This window comes from Kryptolebias marmoratus, linkage group LG11 (genome assembly GCF_001649575.2).
Source record: "Kryptolebias marmoratus isolate JLee-2015 linkage group LG11, ASM164957v2, whole genome shotgun sequence".
NCBI lineage: Eukaryota > Metazoa > Chordata > Actinopteri > Cyprinodontiformes > Rivulidae > Kryptolebias > Kryptolebias marmoratus.
The window spans coordinates 10,354,549-10,371,457 of NC_051440.1; the positions used below are offsets into that span (position 1 = coordinate 10,354,549).

Below are 16,909 nucleotides of genomic sequence, written 5' to 3' on the forward strand. Positions count from 1 at the left end.
TCTGATATGATGAATTTGAGATTTTCATTTGTTGTCATTTGTAATCATCAAAATTAAACGAAATAAACATTTGAAATATATGAGTTTGTATGTAATGTATGAATATAATATACAAGTTTCACTTTTTAAATGGAATTACTGAAATCAATCTATTTTTTCATGATATTCTAATTTTATGACCAGCACCTGTAGTCCATCGATCCAAATAGAATTAAACTCTATTTCTTCAAACTGAGGTCATTCAGAGAGCTTTCTACAAAAGACAATAAAATCACTGTTTATAACTTTTTCACAGAACTCCACTTTGAAAGTTCAAATCTGCCTCTTTTAATATCTATCTCATGTCTGGCAGGGTCTGACTCCTCAGTTCACAAAAAGACATCTGATTGTTTTGAAGCCTGTCAGTCTACAGGCACACACACCTGCTTCGAAGCACATTCTGTTAGGCTGGCTTCACACTGGCGGTGTGCATTGAGTGAGTAGAACAAAATGTTTTCATTTCAGCTCCCATGTAAACAGACTGGAACGTACCGACCAGCTGTGCATCACGCTTATTACAGCCGCGGCTCGTTCTGTCCTCCATGTTCCATCTACAGCGAAGCCAGTTTTTCAGGCAGAAGGTAAACACTTGGCAGGGAAGTGGTTCTCTGCGAAATGGACATTTGTCAGTCAATACATGGACCTCAAAACAGGACAAATGCCTGTGACACAGATGTTAAAAGTATATTCTTTAAATAGAATGATTTTCTTTTAACTTCAGAGAGAGAGAGTTAGTGGTCACAGGTTACAACAAAGCAACTTCCTGCTATTTCTTATTCATATCAGCCATGAATTTAGGCCCTTTTCTTTAGACATGGACTTTTTCTCCTTTGTAACTCTAATTCCCTTGATATTGGGACTTTTGATGAGAAGAACTACAAACTAGTGATGTGCTTGTCGAGCTAAATCGTGGTTCCAGCTCAATCACGTAACAACAGGAGCCGGCTACAATCAGAGAGTCACCCTGCCACACCACACCCCCCAATAATGTGTTTATGTTGTGCACATTAAGTGTATAGCTTCACTGCTAAACCGAAAACATATTGCACAGTTGTCCTACTACCCCCTATAAAATCTACACAAAGCCTAAATACGATGTGTGTGTGTGTGGGGGGAAATTTACATCAGAAAAATGTAAAAAAACACCTCAGTATAGCTGCAGAAATAGCTGTGTCAAGTCCTTCCACCTATTTCATCTGTTCATTTGTACGAGGGGAAAAACTAAGAGCTTTAACTATTTTTACATGAACTAAAAAGGTTTCCAGGGACTGCAGTAAACAATTATGTTGGCTGCGCTACAGATGAATTATTTGTCTATCTTTGACTGCTGATACCTTACAAGTAATTGAGACGGCCTTTAGAAATTTTTCCACCAGATGATCCAACATGCTGTCCCATAGTTGCCTCAGTGTGGGCGTATTTCTTGACTTCACACTCAATAATGTTTGCCTGAAGTTCAGTGAGGACATGAGCAAGTGTGTCTCTGTATTCGGGAGCCAAATAAAACGGGAAAAGCCCGAATCATAATAGTAATACAAATAAATGGAGGAGTGCTTATGATACAAACAGGCAGGCGGCCAAATGGGCATCAACAAGGCCAGAGAGGCAGTCTCATTTTTCCTTCTGACAGAAATGTCCACAACTAAGTGTGTGTCCTTTAAGTGGAGTTTAGATTGTCAACAGATGAAAATATACGGTGTTAGCATTACTAGACGGCTGTTCCAAGGCCAGGACACACAGATCTCAGCTCTGAAACACACTGCACCCGCTGCCCGCATCCTACCCTCATTTTTGCACAGGAAACTGCCCAGGACTTGATCTTAATTAGCTTGGCAGTAAGTAATAACATCCTCAGAGGATTAGAGATTATTGTGACAGATTAGTGCAGAGAAATTGACCTTGATTAGGTGTGAGTGGTCATACGAACTGCTCTGATTATGTCAACTTTTAAGTCAAGGGTTTGGTCGATCGGAAGAATATTTTTGGACCAAGAGGCAGATGTGTGTCAAAAAAGGGGCACGCTTGTTATCTTACATTGCGTTGAAACTGTTGTAGCCCTGATTAATTTCACAAGAGCGTGTTTTGTTGTGTCAGTGGAATTGGATCAGACATTCTCTGGGTGGTAAAGGTTGACTTTTCCTAAGGTACTTCTGTGGTCGGCTCAATTGGGGTTTAGAAATGGCTGAAAATCCAAGACAAACTCAAACTGAGGAGTCTGTGTTCAACATTTTTCTAAATGATCAGAAATCCTCTTTTAGAGCATGTACATAGGAGTGTGTGTTCATTCGAGATGCGCCGTCTTCTCCAAATAAAACACAGAGTTTATTATTTCATCTTTTCTACTCGGCTTTACGTAACCGCTCGCCGGCTTTCGAATAAATTGTTTTTGTCTGCCTTTGGCCAGCCACTTTGTTTGTTTTCTGGATTCTGCAAAGAATAATTTGTCGAGAAGTGCTGTCAGATATTCTGACTGGTTGACATCAGGTGGAGCTGTTCCTTTCTCGGTGAGCTCATTCTGAAAATATGAATGTTGACGATTAAAGAGTGGGCTTTGATAATTTTTCAGGGGCCGTGACTGTTATGCTTAAAGAGGCGCGCTCTATGATTCTTGGCCTGAGCCTTATTTTCTGTGTAAATTACGTACAAAGAAAGCTTAAGAGGTGTTTCTCAAGGGCTCAACAGGTTTTTTTTTCCTTTTTAACGCTCACACTCCAGTGGCAAATCCACGATGGAAAAGCTGAACTATACACGAATTGCTGTGTTTTTGTGTGGTTTGGGGCTGAGGTGGGGGATCAATTGCTTGGTTTCTGCAGCAGCATCCCAGAAAAACCCAGAGAGGCCAGCCTGAAGGACAGGTGGGGAGCCACTTACTGCCACCTCAAACCACTGTCCACACAAAGGGGGGGGGGGTGGTTCAAGCATGGCCAGAGACCTGACACAGACCGGACGTGTTCAAACACTGCCATAACTAATCGAACAGAACCGTTATTTTCTTACTAACGTATATGATTTTATAGCAATTTATGTCGTCGGTCTCCCCACTCCATCTCATAATCTGTTTAGATATGAAGTTAAATGGCTCAGAGGGAAGCTGTTTGTGTCTCTTTGACCTCTGATTTCACCAGATGTGTTCTCCTATAAAAGCTGTGCTCTTGATGTGAAGCAGTGTCAGTTTTTAAGCCTAAAAACTAGTATCAGGGGGCACTCAAAATGTGCTGAAAAAAACACCTAAACGGTCTTAAAGTAGGAGAATCGGAGCACATTTCTGTGAAGAATTGGAAAAACTTTCTTGCTCATTTTGTACCTTATCACATTACTGACGTTCTCCTGACTGCTGCTTTATATCACAGGATTATACCACCTTAGATGGGCCAAGTTCTTTTCTTTAAGTGGTTCTGCTGCCCTCTTCTGTTTCACAGGCAGCATTTAAAGCTCTGAGCATTTGCAATTTTATATAAACTGCTATAGTTGTCATTTGTGTCATTTATAACCCATTAGAAAACATATTAAACCACCAATAAAGGTGTTGTTCATGTCGCATCAGCAGCTTTATACCCCTATACGCCTTCATAACGTCGAAGGACTGTTTTTCTTTTCTATAAAGCTTCTAAAATTCATAGCCTAAACTTATGTTATTATATTTCGGATAATGTTAAACCTCGTGTTATGAGAAAATTAAAGGAACAATGCAGATTTCCTCGGCAGGGTTTACATAAAGCCGTTGTGTAAAATATTCAGCCTACGTTTCCTTTGTGGAGGCAGCGTGCCAGGGTTTCATTCATAACGAGCCAATCAGATTGAAGCTTACTGCGGCTCTTCGTCCAATAGCGAAGCAGCTTACAATGGTGGCCCTGTTTCGACCGCGGACAGACAGAGGCAAGCAGACCGGGTTTGAAGCTAAGCTAATTCAGTCATTTTACGTCTGGTAAATGTGCATGTTCGCGCGGGTTTTAGTCTCAGTGCAGGAGTGGGTCTGTTTTCGAAAATTCAAATCCACCTGTGAACGTTTTCGGCCGTAGGCTAACGAGCTAAACTCGAGGTTTATTTCAGATAAAAGCGCTTCGGTGCTGCTAGCTAAACAAGCAGCGGGTAGGCGCCACTTCACGTCCTCAGGGTGTTTTTGTTATTGTAGCGCCTTTCTTGAAACCGAATCCTTGCTCTAAGCTGCAAGCAGAGAATCCCCCCAAAAAATAAATAATTTCGCGTTTAGTTAAAAAAATAATTAATAAAAAAAAGTTAGCATGGCTGAGTTTCTCGAAGACCCGTCGGTCCTCACGAAAGAGAAGCTGAAGAACGAGCTTGCGGCGAACAATGTGCCCCTTCCGAGCGGGGAGCAGAAGAAGGAGGTGTACGTGCAGCTGTACCTGAAGCACCTGACCGTGCTGAACAACAAGAAGACCCCGCCTGCGGACACTTTCTCCAGCGACGAGGAGCTGCCTGCGCCGGTGGTGGCCAACAGAAGTCGCTCTGGAAGGGTGAGCTTTCATTTTAGCCTATTTTCTTTTTAATCTGGGGAAACTCCGCCGCCATGCTTTTGCTGTGGTTTGGTGGAAGTTTTAACTCGCGTTTTTTGGTATTCACTCGTGTTTGTTTTGTTTTTTGTGTGCAGAAAGCTACCAGGAAGACCGATAAGCCTCGCACGGAGGAGGTGGAGGTGACGGAGCTGACTGATGAAGAGCTGAAGCAGCAGCTGCTGAAGCACGGTGTGGACTCTGGACCCATTGTTGGTGGGTTCTGTTTGGTTCCCCAGCAGGTTTATGGTCTGCTTTATTAAAAAAACACTCATCAGGAACCATTAAATCTGTCTGTGTGCAAACTGTGAATTCATGCAACACCCAGCAGAACAGGACTACAAACCTTTTTACTTCAGTGTAACTAATAACATCACATTTAAACAAATATACTCTTAAAATAATATTAAACACCTGGGATGAGGTTCTGACGGTATAACCCTTAGCAAAACTACCAGTGTTAAAACAAATTTAATTAAAAATTCATCACATAATTTATTTGCTTGTGTTTAAAACAAAAATGCAAGTCTTATTACTTTTGCTGCCTAAACTAGAGATCGTATAGCCTAATACGGATTATTTTATAGGTTTAATGATTGATTAATACTAAACAAAATATTTATTTATAAATAAATTTAAAGGGACAGCCTTGCTGCCCTTACACCTGGTCTCCTGCACATATAACAAAAACAAAAAAATAACAATTTGTCTCTATTAATCTGTTCCCCGATCTTCATCCTGCATGAATCAGATTTTTTCCTGCACCAACACACTTGATTCAACTACCTCTTCGTCGAGTTTTGCAAAAACTGATTTAAATCAGGTGTGTTGAAGCCGTGAGTCATCCAAACCAAACATCGATGTAGTTTCCCGAACTTGGGACACACAAAATGAGAACAGCAGCGACTTGCAACCTGAACTATCACCATTTAAAGTAGATTAATATCTCTAATATGCTAATTAAACAATAAAAGAATAACGACGCAAACAGTCTGTAAAACCATTGTACTGCTTTTATCTGTTCATAAGTACTGTTTGTATTTCTTGTAACAATTATGGCTAAAATATGGGGGTTAGATGGTTTTATAATTTAATTTTATTTCTGAAAATCATCTCAAAACCCATGGATTACCTGTTCAAGTTTGATCTTTATGTACATGTTCATTTACTGCTCACTGGGTTTTTCATGTTTAAAATCTGTTTACAAGTCCTTCTGTGTTCTCTCAGCCTCCACCCGTAAGTTGTACGAGAAGAAGCTGCAGAAGCTTCTGGACGAACCTGCAGCCGAGCCGGAAGCGCCTACAGATGTCACAACTCTCCCCAAAGCCGACAGCAACCAGAACGGCAACACAAACTCCGACCAGTACAGTGACAAAGAAGACGGTGAGTTCTGATCACGTTTGTTTCAGCGTGCTGTAGAACGTGCGTCAACATCCCAAACCAGCTGCATCAGGGTGTTATGTAAATACAAAGGGGAGAAAGTGATTTCGTACAATAGCATAGGGAAGTTTCTCAGTTCTGTTATCATTTAAACTTCTCCAGAGGAGATGACTGCCCCCGAACCCGAGCCAGTTCCTGTGGTGGAGAAGCCTGTGAGGAGCAGAGGGAAAACTCCTGTCACCGTCAGAACCAGCAGCAGACGACAAACCAAAGTGAGGCCCAGTTTTCTGCTCTCCTAATGGTGACGGTCAAAGTATAGTTTGAGTTTGTGTGATCGTTTTTTTTTTTTTTTTTTACATTACACTGACAGGTGGTGGAGGAGATTGTTATTGAGGAGACTCCAAACAAGGCCAGCAAGAGTGTGGTGGAAGATATCCTTGCCAATGAAATAAGCACACCTACAGGCATCAGGTAACTTGTAATCTTTCTTTTTATGCTTATTGTTGCACAAATGTAAGTTCAGTTACATTTTAGAAACTTGGTTTGTTAAAAGAAGATGATAAAGGCGACCAGTTGGGCATTATTTATTCAGTGTAAGCTAAAAGTCATTGTTGTTTCTCGTATCAGTGCGACCTGCAGGCGTCCAATCAGAGGAGCAGCCGGTCGACCTCTAAAGCCTAGCGAGTACTGGTTGGATGAGTCCCGTTTACAGTACAACACTCGCACAGAGAGCCGCACCTACTCCGAGTCGTTCTCCCAACCGAGCATGTCCGGCTCCTCGAGCAAAGGTCCCGCCCGGCGAGGCTTCCTGTCCCTGTTGTTCAAGCTCCTGCTCCTGGCGGTGGTGGCCGGTTCTCTCTACTACACCTACCAGAGGCTGACTCCCGAGCAGATCGGCACCCTCAAAGGCCTCCTCGACAGCGTGATTGTCCCAGTCCAAAGCGCCGTGGAGACAGCAGCCACCTCCCTGGGCATCAGCGGCGGCGCCACCGAGAGCGGCACCGTCACCAAGAGCACCGGAAACTAAAGACCCTCAGCAGTTACACGCCATGCCCGGATCACCTCCCTGCCACAGCGACCCATCATCGTCGACAGCAAACTTAACTCACTCCTCTTTTTCCGAAACTGTTTGGACAAGGGACACAAATTTAATTGGAATGAACTTCCTCTTGCCAGACTTCAGCTTTCCTCCCACCACAAGAGGGCGGTATACTCAAGCAGTAGCTTCTGTACGTGGCAGTCAGAAGAGACTGGTTTTATTGTTGATTTTTAATCTGTGAATCGTTTGTGTCTTTGTGTGCATTTAACCCTTATATGTAGAAACGAGTGTGAACGGGAGAGGCCAGTTTATCTGTGCATGGTCGTAGTTCTTGGCGGTCATACTGTAGTTTTTATCCAACGCTTCATGCCAGGTGGTGTTATGACGTGCCTGGACACAGGTTAGCACTTAATGCCCTCCCATATTTTTTTGTTTGATTTTTCTTTTTTTCCACACACAAAGCAGCGCTTCTTCTAATACCATACTGTTTTCACGTTTCAGTAATAAATTTCAACATTTGCTTTGTGATTATAGAGGTAGGTAGAGTGACTTAATGTTTCTGTGGTGCTCAGGTTGATTCATTTCAGACTTTCAGGTGTTCAGAGACGTGAGATCCAATCAGGCCGGTTAAAACGTTTCACCGTCTCTCCCAGAAGGGCCGGTCGCTCTTCAAATCACGTCTGATGGATGAAAAATGTACAAGTCAGTGAAGTCCAAACTCAATTGATCATGAATTAAAGGTTGACAAAATATATACATATATGTATTGGCATCTTGTGTCAATGTTGGCATCAATTTACAAACAACAAATCCAAAAAGAAGGCGCTTCTTAGTATTACTGTGTGTTTGACAGACTTGTTAAGAAGACTCGAATTTCAAAATGTGACTCTTTTTTTTTTTCGGCCATTAAGCCCATCTAACGTTCTCAAACTCTGGACTGTAGCGCTCAGTTTGTGTTTCTTTTGTTTTAATTTGATATATATATTTTTTTAAAGATTTCTGATCCTTCGGTCCTCCGTACAGGACCGGCTGTCGCCGTGCACCCACATAGCCCGCCTCACGGACTGCATGTAGACGCAGTGCCACAACCTGCAGAGACGACGCGTGGAGGAAAGTAACCCCCTTCAGGACAGTAAACTCGGTTTGTCCCCGTCAGCCCTTCACTTCTGCCTGAACAAAAATTAAGAGACTTTGTAGCTGAATTGGGTCTGTTGCCCAGAGGAGGAAGTTTCCTGAGGTGTTCTGTTTCTATTTTGATATTTTTCTAAAAAAAAAACGTGTATTCAGCTTTTTATAGAACATTTTGAGGTAACAATTAAAAGCAATATGTGATACATGCAAGTAATGCTGTTTATTAATCTGAACGTTGCTGATTTAAGACTAGATTGATCATCAGGCAGCTCTCCCACAACGGACAGATATGACGGGTTATGTGGGTAAGGATTTTTAATCTGTTTATTTATGTTCATGTAGGCTGTGTGTCATTAAATAAATTTGGTTTTTACCAAATGTTTTTCCTCCTTAGATCCACGAAGTCCAATTTATTCCACCATGTGCGCAGCTTGCCATCATGAGATCTGTTTTTTTTTTTTTTTTTTAGGTTTTTAAACTCCTATCCATGTGGGAGCTTGTTCCAGTCGGCGGTCCCTCGAGTCCAAGATAATATTTGGGAAAAGATGTCATTGAATTATCTCCATGTGTTTGTTATACAACGTCATCTTCACAAGAGGAAAAAATGTGATGGGAGTTCCTTGGGAAGAACTGGGCGTTTTTTCTTTTTTTAAGATGGATGTTTTGTGTGCGTGCATGTGCTTTAGAGCAGTGGTCCCCGACCTTTTTAGCTCCACGGACCGGTTCATTTTCAGACAGTATTTTAACTGACCGGCCTTTAAAGGTGTGGCGGATAAATACAACAAAATAAAAAGATACGACCGGCATGAAAACAGGGTTATTTTTTAAAACATAATAAACTTAAATCCAACGTGTCCTCGCAGCTTTGTTAGCTGCGTCCTGGTATGGTGTTATCAACATGAATAACAGCCTCTCCTCCCCCTGATGTTCTCTGGTCAATATGTCGATGTTTAAACTTTAAAATAAGATCCACTACAAATATAAAGTGCACAAAGAATACATCTCACCATAACACTGACTCAGTGGGAGCCCTGTGTCTGTTTCTCAGTAACCAGACGGTCCCATCTAGGGCTTCCAGAGACGTTTGTTTTTTACTCATTTTGCTGCTTGTGGGTTTGTTTTTAGCGGTAATGTATCACCTGACCTACATAAGCGTTCTGACACACATCAAGAGGGAGTCATAGACGGATGGAGTGGAGAGAATCCGGTCAGTTTTCAAAATAAATGTTGTTTAGACTGAAAATTAAAAACAATGGAAATACTACAAGTTAATTATTCTTTTTGTGCGGCCCGGTACCGGTCTGCGGCCCAGACGTTGGGGACCTCTGCTTTAGAGCAATGTTTGGGTGTTTGAAGAGACCTTATAGTCCAGGAAAAAAAAAAAAACATTACTGTCATTTTTAGGGTCTTCAAATGTTTGAAAATGTGCGTGGTTCAAGTTTTCTCCTGTTTCCTTCAACATGTCCATTCAGATCTGCTCTGATCACCACTCTCTCCTCCCTGGAAATACTCTCCATCACTTCGAGATCCTTCCAGAATTTTTCTTTTTCTTCTACATCACATCCAACCTGTAGAGCAGAACCAGTGACAACATTGAACATCAGACCTACTTCTACCTTCAGACACGTCACCCTATCTGATACTCTTCACCTTCGACTACATTTCTTGCCAACTTCTCCTACAGGACCACCCTTACCCCATTTCTCTTCTTATCCACACCATGATAAAACAGCTTAAACCCTGCCCCAATGCTGCGAGCCTTGCTGCCTTTTTACTTGGTCTCTTGCACACATAACACACCTACCTTCCTGCTCTGCATCATATCAGCCAGCTCTCTACTTTCACCCATAATTGTCCCTACGTTTAGAGTTTCCACCCTCAGTCTTACACCTTTGACTTTCCTCTTCTCCCTCAGTCTCCTGACGCATTTCCCTCTTTGTGCTCTCTGAGGTAACTATAAATTTAAAATGACATAATAGGAGCAAGCACTGTAGCTGAAGTTGATGTTTCTGAGGGAACTGAAGACACCTGTTTTTTATGGGAAAAGCATTTTGTAGATGAAGTTAAATATGTCGAAAAGTTACAAAAATCACAACTCGCAGCACCCGTCTTTGAATGAGCTGAACACTGTGATGAATGAGTGATTACAGTGGCTAAAAGTCTGCAGGAGGAGTTTGATTGCACAGAAGAATAAAAACCAGGAAAACAATAACGGGTACCAAACCTGTCTCCTCTTGTAATCGTTCTCATTGTTCTCCATGACACTTTTCTCCTCTACTTGGTGCGCCTGCTGACGAAGTGCATTCAGTATCTTCAGATATAAGTCCATGATGAGTCATCATCCTGCAAGCCTCGCAGGCTCTCTCCTGGTGCAGCAGGACAAGCTGAAGCCATTTTAGGCTGAAATGAAGTCTACTTTTATTCAAATTAAAGAAAAGGAAAATAAGCTTTTGTTTCCAACTTGTACACCCCAAACAAGAGTCCCAATTAAGTCTATAAAAGAACAAAAAAGCATCAGATATAATTACAATGTTTGTGATTAATGCCTTGTTTCTTTAAACTATCTGTTTGTTTTTTTGTTAGTAGTAGTTGGATTGTTGTTGGAGCTGACCCGGTTTAGTGCCCAGCTGAGGCTTTGGGAGACGGAGAAGCTTTAGATAATTAACTCCAGTAGGCTGCAGGCTGACGACGAGCACCAGTGAGTCCCTCTGTGGCTTCAAAGAACACCTTCAGCTTCAGACAAAAGGTGAGCAGCAATGTTTTCATCTTACCGTTGTTTCCTTGGCGGTGATTTAAGTCGCTAAATGTTCTTCCTGAGGGCCAGCAGCATGTTCAGCTTCTCTTTATTACTTGTGCTTTTGTGGGGGATTTCTGGATCTTTTTAATTCTGTAAATATATATAAATATAAATTACCTTTTTCCTTTAGTCATCTCTATGTTCCAACCTATAAGGTGTCTAAACGTGAGATGGTGACAGTTTTGACTGCTAATATCTACACGCAGCAGCAGAATGTGCTCTGAATCGCTGAAACCTTAGAAATGATGGTTTACGTTCTGGAGTTAAATATTAAATCTATAGTTTTTAAGTAGCTTTAATTGATTTACACCCTTCATGTATGAAAAAATTAATATAAGCAAGAATACACCTGTGCCCAACCTCCTGTTTGTTGTTATATATTTGGATAAAATGAACATTTATGATGGTGTCTCATCTTAGTTTGTGTACTGTTGGAATAAAAAGAGCTATTTTTTTTCTCTGTAACCTGAGAGAACTGTAGTCCCTTCCAGCTGACCTGGTGTTCAGACAACACAGTACCTGCTCAGGTTTACGCGCTTGGCGTGCACAACACTCTTTATTGGTAATCCAGGTTCAGATTACTACACTGAATGGACATTTTCTCCATTTCACGGTAAAACCAAATGTGTGGTCAGTGCCTTATACGTCCGTTTTACAGCCGGATTAATTATGGAGCTCTCTTGATTAAAGGATAATAGGAGCCAATCATTTGTTCCAGCTGTAACCTGCAGATAGGAATAAAAAAGCCAATTTAATTTGGAGATCAAGCAGTTAAAACCTGGATTAGTTTCAGACACAAATTCTGTAGTTGCCTGGAAAGTTTGGTGTCTGTTCGCAGCGCAGGTGCAGCAGATGGGGGCGGCGTTAGAGGATTACTGTAACTCCTTTAAGAGTGAGTGGAGGCGGACATCCGATTACAGAGCTCCGTCCTCCATTAGAGCTCCCAGAGAGGAGGGGAGCTGTGCAGCTCCTCCATCCGGCCCCCTGGAGTCACATGTGCTCTCTGCTGCCGCTGCAGCTCATACCTGCCTTCGGCCTCTCCGCGCTGCTCTGAGACCGCGGGAGGTGCTGTGGATGCAGGTGGGGGGGCGTCACTCAGCTCGGTGGGGAAACAGGCACTCGGGTGCCCGACCGGTTTGCCATGCTGATCACTTGCTGGTGTCTGTACCTGACGGCCCGGAGCTTCGCCGAACAAAGCAAGTATTGCTGCTGCTTGTGTGTCTGGCTGCAGTGTGGTTTCAAGGTGAACCCTGCTGAGAGATCCTGTAAGGGACGGAGCTCAGTCTGTATTTATTTTTATGCTCGTAGTACAGACGCTATATATTCAAAGAGTCGTGCTGTTGAGATAAAAACGTCTCATTGTTTTTACAGTTTGACGGTTTTTGTTCCTGTATAAAACCTTCATCTATTATTCATCTCTTTGTCAACGACCACACTCTGTTGTTTCCTCTCCTGTGTCCACAGCATTCAGAATGGCTTCAATCGTGCAGAAGTTGATCACCCCGCTGGTCAGCGGCCCTCCTGAGCCCCCCAGGAATAAAGTGACAGTTGTGGGTGTGGGTCAGGTTGGCATGGCCTGTGCTGTCAGCATCCTGCTCCGGGTAAGAGCCTGGGTTTTTTTTGTTTTTGTTTTTTTTGACGCCTTTGCACTTAAATGCCCCGTCCCTGCCTGCTGCCCTCACAGTATGTGGTAATACCCAGGATCCTCCTAGACTGACTCCAGATTACTGATCTCTTGGCATCTGATCTTGATCTTATCGCCTTAATGTTTGCAGCAGAGAGGGGGGTTTAAAAAAAAAAGGAGATGTTGTCATGAAAACAGAAGATTTACAGACTGAAGCTCGCTGTGACTGAAATAACAAACTGTACATTAGTTGGAGCAGAAACTGTAACTCTGAAAAGCATTACTCTGAAACAAAAAGTCCCTTTAATGAGTTTTTGACTTGAGAAAAACCAGAGAGAGAGAGAGAGAGAGAGAGAGTCCAGCACAGTCAACGTCAACTGGTGGTCCCTGGGCCATATACAGCCCGTAAGCTCATTTTATACGGCCGCAAAGTATTCAGTTCTTCATAGAGAAATTGCTTTTTTCTGTGTGTGTATGAGAATGCAGTGTTAATGTTGAGTTCTGATTCTCTGCTAAAATTTGCTAAAGAAGCTGAATCTTAGTTGAACCAGAACTCTAGCATAAAGCTAAAAGTAGCAGAACGATAGCTAGAAAGTGGCATTAGAAGACAAAAGTGGAGCTAATATGCTAAGCTGATTTCTAAAAGTACAATGTTTTTGAAGGAATTGAAGAGATCTCAGTTCATGTCTATGGGGAAAAAGATTTGTAATTAAAGTTACAAAAACCAAAAGTCACAGCACCAATCTCCCTGAATGAGCTGAATGTTTTGATACACCAATGGCTAAAATAGCACAAAGTATCCAGGAGTAGTTTAGGTGCCAATGCTGACTCAGCATTCAGACAGCTCCACAGGACATGGGGATCATGTAGCCCAGCTCCGAATAACCGGAGAGCCTTAACCAATCAGAGAGCTTGATTATGCCTGATTAGCTCCGGAAACACGGCAGGGAGAAGAAGTGCAGCTGAGTTCCTAAAAATAAAAAAACAAAACAAAAGCCAAGTGGTTTGGAAACAGACGTCGACGGTATGTTATCTCTCTGGAAAATAAAAGGAAGTTGGCGAATGTCGTTCGTTCGTGGTGACAGAAGCAGCCGAGTCTCTGATTGTTCCGAGGTTCCTTTGTGCTGCAGGAGCTGGCCGACGAGCTGGCCCTGGTGGACGTGGTGGAGGACAAGCTGAAAGGAGAGATGATGGACCTGCTGCACGGCAGCCTTTTCCTCAAAACCCCCAAAATAGTTGCAGACAAAGGTGACTCCAGATCCCGGAACTGCCAGGAAACCCTTTTGATAACATAACTTCATGATTTCCAGTTAACTTTACTGTGCACAAGTTTCTTTTACATCGCTGAAGACTCCTACAGCGCCTTTGTGGCACTTTGCTTTTCTGTTTAAGATACAGAAACAGAATAAGGAGTCAATATTTTTGATCCTTAAAGTTGTAAAAGACACTAAAAGAAATGGAATGAAACAAAAAAGGCTGTGTGGTGAATCAGGTTAAGCAAACCCAACACGCAGTTTGGAATCTCACTGGGCTGTGACCGCTGGAGACTAGTCGGTGATTTAAAATTAAAAGATAATAGATAAATTATCAGCTGGAGTCTCCCTTGATTTATGAGAGACTGTGACCAGAGAATCATGCGGCTGTATTTTGTGCAGAGAATCCCAGTTTATTGTCATGTTCACGACTTGCAGAACAGTATTCTGTACCGTGCACGTTATTTTTTCTTCTTCTTCGTATTAGTCTCCTCGGCAAACGTAGCAGCCCAGTGAGAGACTGACTTAAAGGCATTCAGCATTGTCATTTCCAGAGATTCTTTATTGCTGCGCGGAAGCAGATTTTCTGCAAAAAGAGCAAAAGATCCAACATTTAGAAGCTATTTGGTCTCAGTATTTATCAGTAAAAACCTGAAATTGACCCCAAGGTGTGAACAAACGCACTGACTTGTCTGTCTTCCCTCAGACTACTCGGTAACAGCTAACTCCCGCATCGTTATCGTGACGGCCGGAGTCCGCCAGCAGGAGGGAGAGAGCCGGCTCAACCTCGTCCAGCGAAACGTCAACATATTCAAACACATCGTCCCCCAGATTGTCCGCTACAGCCCCGACTGCATCATCATTGTTGTTTCTAACCCAGGTTGTGTCCGTCACTGGTTTCCTACTCTCACACCCAGGTCGGCGTTCACCTGTAACCCTGCTGACGTTTCTCCTAACAGTCGATGTTCTGACCTACGTCACCTGGAAGCTGAGCGGCCTCCCCAAGCACCGCGTCATCGGCAGCGGCACCAACTTGGACTCTGCGCGGTTCCGCTTCCTGATGGCTGACAAGCTGGGAATCCACTCCAGCAGCTTCAACGGCTGGATCCTGGGAGAGCACGGAGACACCAGCGGTGAGGATTCGCAGATCGAGTCGCCGACAAGCGGTGGCGTGAGCTGTGCCCGCGTGTGTTGACGTGTCGGTCGCTGCGTTGTGTGTGTGTATGTTAGTGCCTGTGTGGAGCGGAACGAACGTGGCTGGGGTCAACCTGCAGACCCTAAACCCAAACATCGGCACTGAATTTGACGAGGAGAACTGGAAGGAGACTCACAAGATGGTGGTGGACAGGTAGGCCGGAGGTCACAGAGGGAGGACATTCTGCTTCCTCAAAGGGTCACAGTGTTACAGAATGACACGGCCTATTAGACTACAGCTTCATGATCAAATCTGTCAAAAGAAATAAATCATAATTTCACTCATTTGTCACATAGCTGTATCTAGTTTTTGGAGTTTTGGTCAGAAAAGCAGATCTTTAATTAATAACTGTTGTTTGTATTTCTGACGTATCACTAATGTGAGCGTTGTCACCACCTACTGGTGCAAAGTAAGTATTACAGCATTTTTGGTATAAACTAAATGATGGCAGGGGGACATTAAAAAAAACAATATTTCAGGTAGTTTAGACAGGCCCTTAGTCTGTAAGGGTCCTATCACATGAAAACACAATCCTGGTTTTCAGAAGTCAGTCCTGAATAGTTGTCAAATCAAAGTTTACATCTATAGCACTTTGAAAAAAACTAAGAAACTATCTTAGTTGGCCAAAATGCTGTACGTAATATAAAAAATACAATCTATATTTAGTAACTCAGTTATAGCCACATAAGCAAAGCTAAGTTTAGTTTCTACTTTTCCACTGTGGACCACATAACACTTTTGTTTATTGATTAAAATAATAAAGCTTTTACAACTTTAGACTGTTTAGTATTTAGTCATCTCTTTGTCCTGTTGGTGTGAAATTAAAAGCTAACGGTAACAACACATTAGCTTGGTTTAAAAACAAAAAAAAAAACACTTGCATGGAAAATAATGTTTGTCAGATAGCTGGTGTACATAAAGACTCTCGTCTTTACTCTTCTGGCCAGCAGCACACAGTTTAGTATGATTTGCTTGTCGCTTTGACAGTTTGATGTTAAAGTTAGCAGTGAGGAAATAAAACTGGTTGGGCTGTAAGATGGCTGCCTGTTCTTTGACACGATGCACCTAGCTAGCTTCCAGACAGACGACACACGTGTCAGTGTGCTGGGACTGCAACAGCCGCTGTGTGGTCAGCGGGGAAAACCCTATAAATCAGAACACGTTGTTTTTTCCTGCCTATGATTAAAAGTTACGTGCTAGCGTGACATCCCTGTGGCACCGTGCGCTCATTACGCCCTGCGTTGTGTGTTCCTCAGCGCCTACGAGGTGATCAAGCTGAAGGGTTACACCAACTGGGCCATCGGTCTGAGCGTGGCCGACTTGACGGAGAGCCTCATGAGGAACATGAACAGAATTCATCCGGTCTCCACCATGGTGAAGGTAAAAATAAAAATTCATTCATTCTGCACATCAAGTTTCACACAAATCAGGATTGAATGAAACTAACATCCTTTGAATTTGTGCTTGCTAAGCTTTATTAGCTGTGGCGGCCATCTTGATTTAGACTGACCCCAAAAGTTAATCGGTTGTAGATGTACATCCAGTGATTATCTTCTGAGGTTCATTCAGATCCGTCCAGCGGTTAATGAGATATTTTGCTAACAGAGGCACACACACAAACACACAGTCATCACCCTGCCTTTCATGGCAGTGGGTGATGACTCGATGTGCCATTGTTAATTATAAATCTCTAAAAAGGTCTTTTACGCTTAAACCACACACACATAAGTGTTTTGTTTCTGACTGGAAGTCATGTGACACACTTTTGTGTTTAGGTCTAATAAGTTCCTAGTAGCTTTGGTTCCAGTTCTTTTTTTTTTTGTCTCTTTTGTCAGATTATAAAGTTGCCTTTTCAGGCCCTCATTTTAACAGGGAAAAGTCTGCATTTACCAAACATTTAACAAATAAACATTTGGGTTTTTTTTTTTTTTTTTTTTTTT

General features: G+C 42.6%; 2 protein-coding genes across 4 annotated transcripts in view; both read left to right on the forward strand.

Annotated features, from left to right (window-relative positions):
- Positions 1-3,875: 3,875 nt before the first annotated feature.
- Positions 3,876-8,303, forward strand: tmpob (thymopoietin b). Its single transcript, XM_017406103.3, has 6 exons — positions 3,876-4,514; positions 4,649-4,766; positions 5,778-5,933; positions 6,093-6,202; positions 6,301-6,401; positions 6,558-8,303. The coding sequence occupies exons 1-6, from the start codon at positions 4,281-4,283 to the stop codon at positions 6,955-6,957; spliced, it is 1,119 nt and encodes a 372-aa protein (XP_017261592.1). The 5' UTR covers positions 3,876-4,280; the 3' UTR covers positions 6,958-8,303.
- Positions 8,304-10,749: 2,446 nt separating this feature from the next.
- ldhbb (lactate dehydrogenase Bb) overlaps positions 10,750-16,909 on the forward strand; it is a 6,713-nt gene continuing 553 nt past the window's right edge. Inside the window, exons 1-7 of one of the 3 annotated variants that reach the window (XM_017406105.3) lie at positions 10,750-10,846; positions 12,362-12,498; positions 13,652-13,769; positions 14,481-14,654; positions 14,734-14,907; positions 15,005-15,122; positions 16,226-16,349. In XM_017406105.3, the coding sequence (XP_017261594.1) occupies positions 12,370-12,498; positions 13,652-13,769; positions 14,481-14,654; positions 14,734-14,907; positions 15,005-15,122; positions 16,226-16,349 (837 nt within the window). In that variant the 5' untranslated portion in view covers positions 10,750-10,846; positions 12,362-12,369. Of the gene's footprint in view, positions 10,847-11,806; positions 12,163-12,361; positions 12,499-13,651; positions 13,770-14,480; positions 14,655-14,733; positions 14,908-15,004; positions 15,123-16,225; positions 16,350-16,909 lie in introns of those variants that run through there. The other 2 variants (XM_025003711.2, XM_017406104.3) reach the window with 2 other exon arrangements.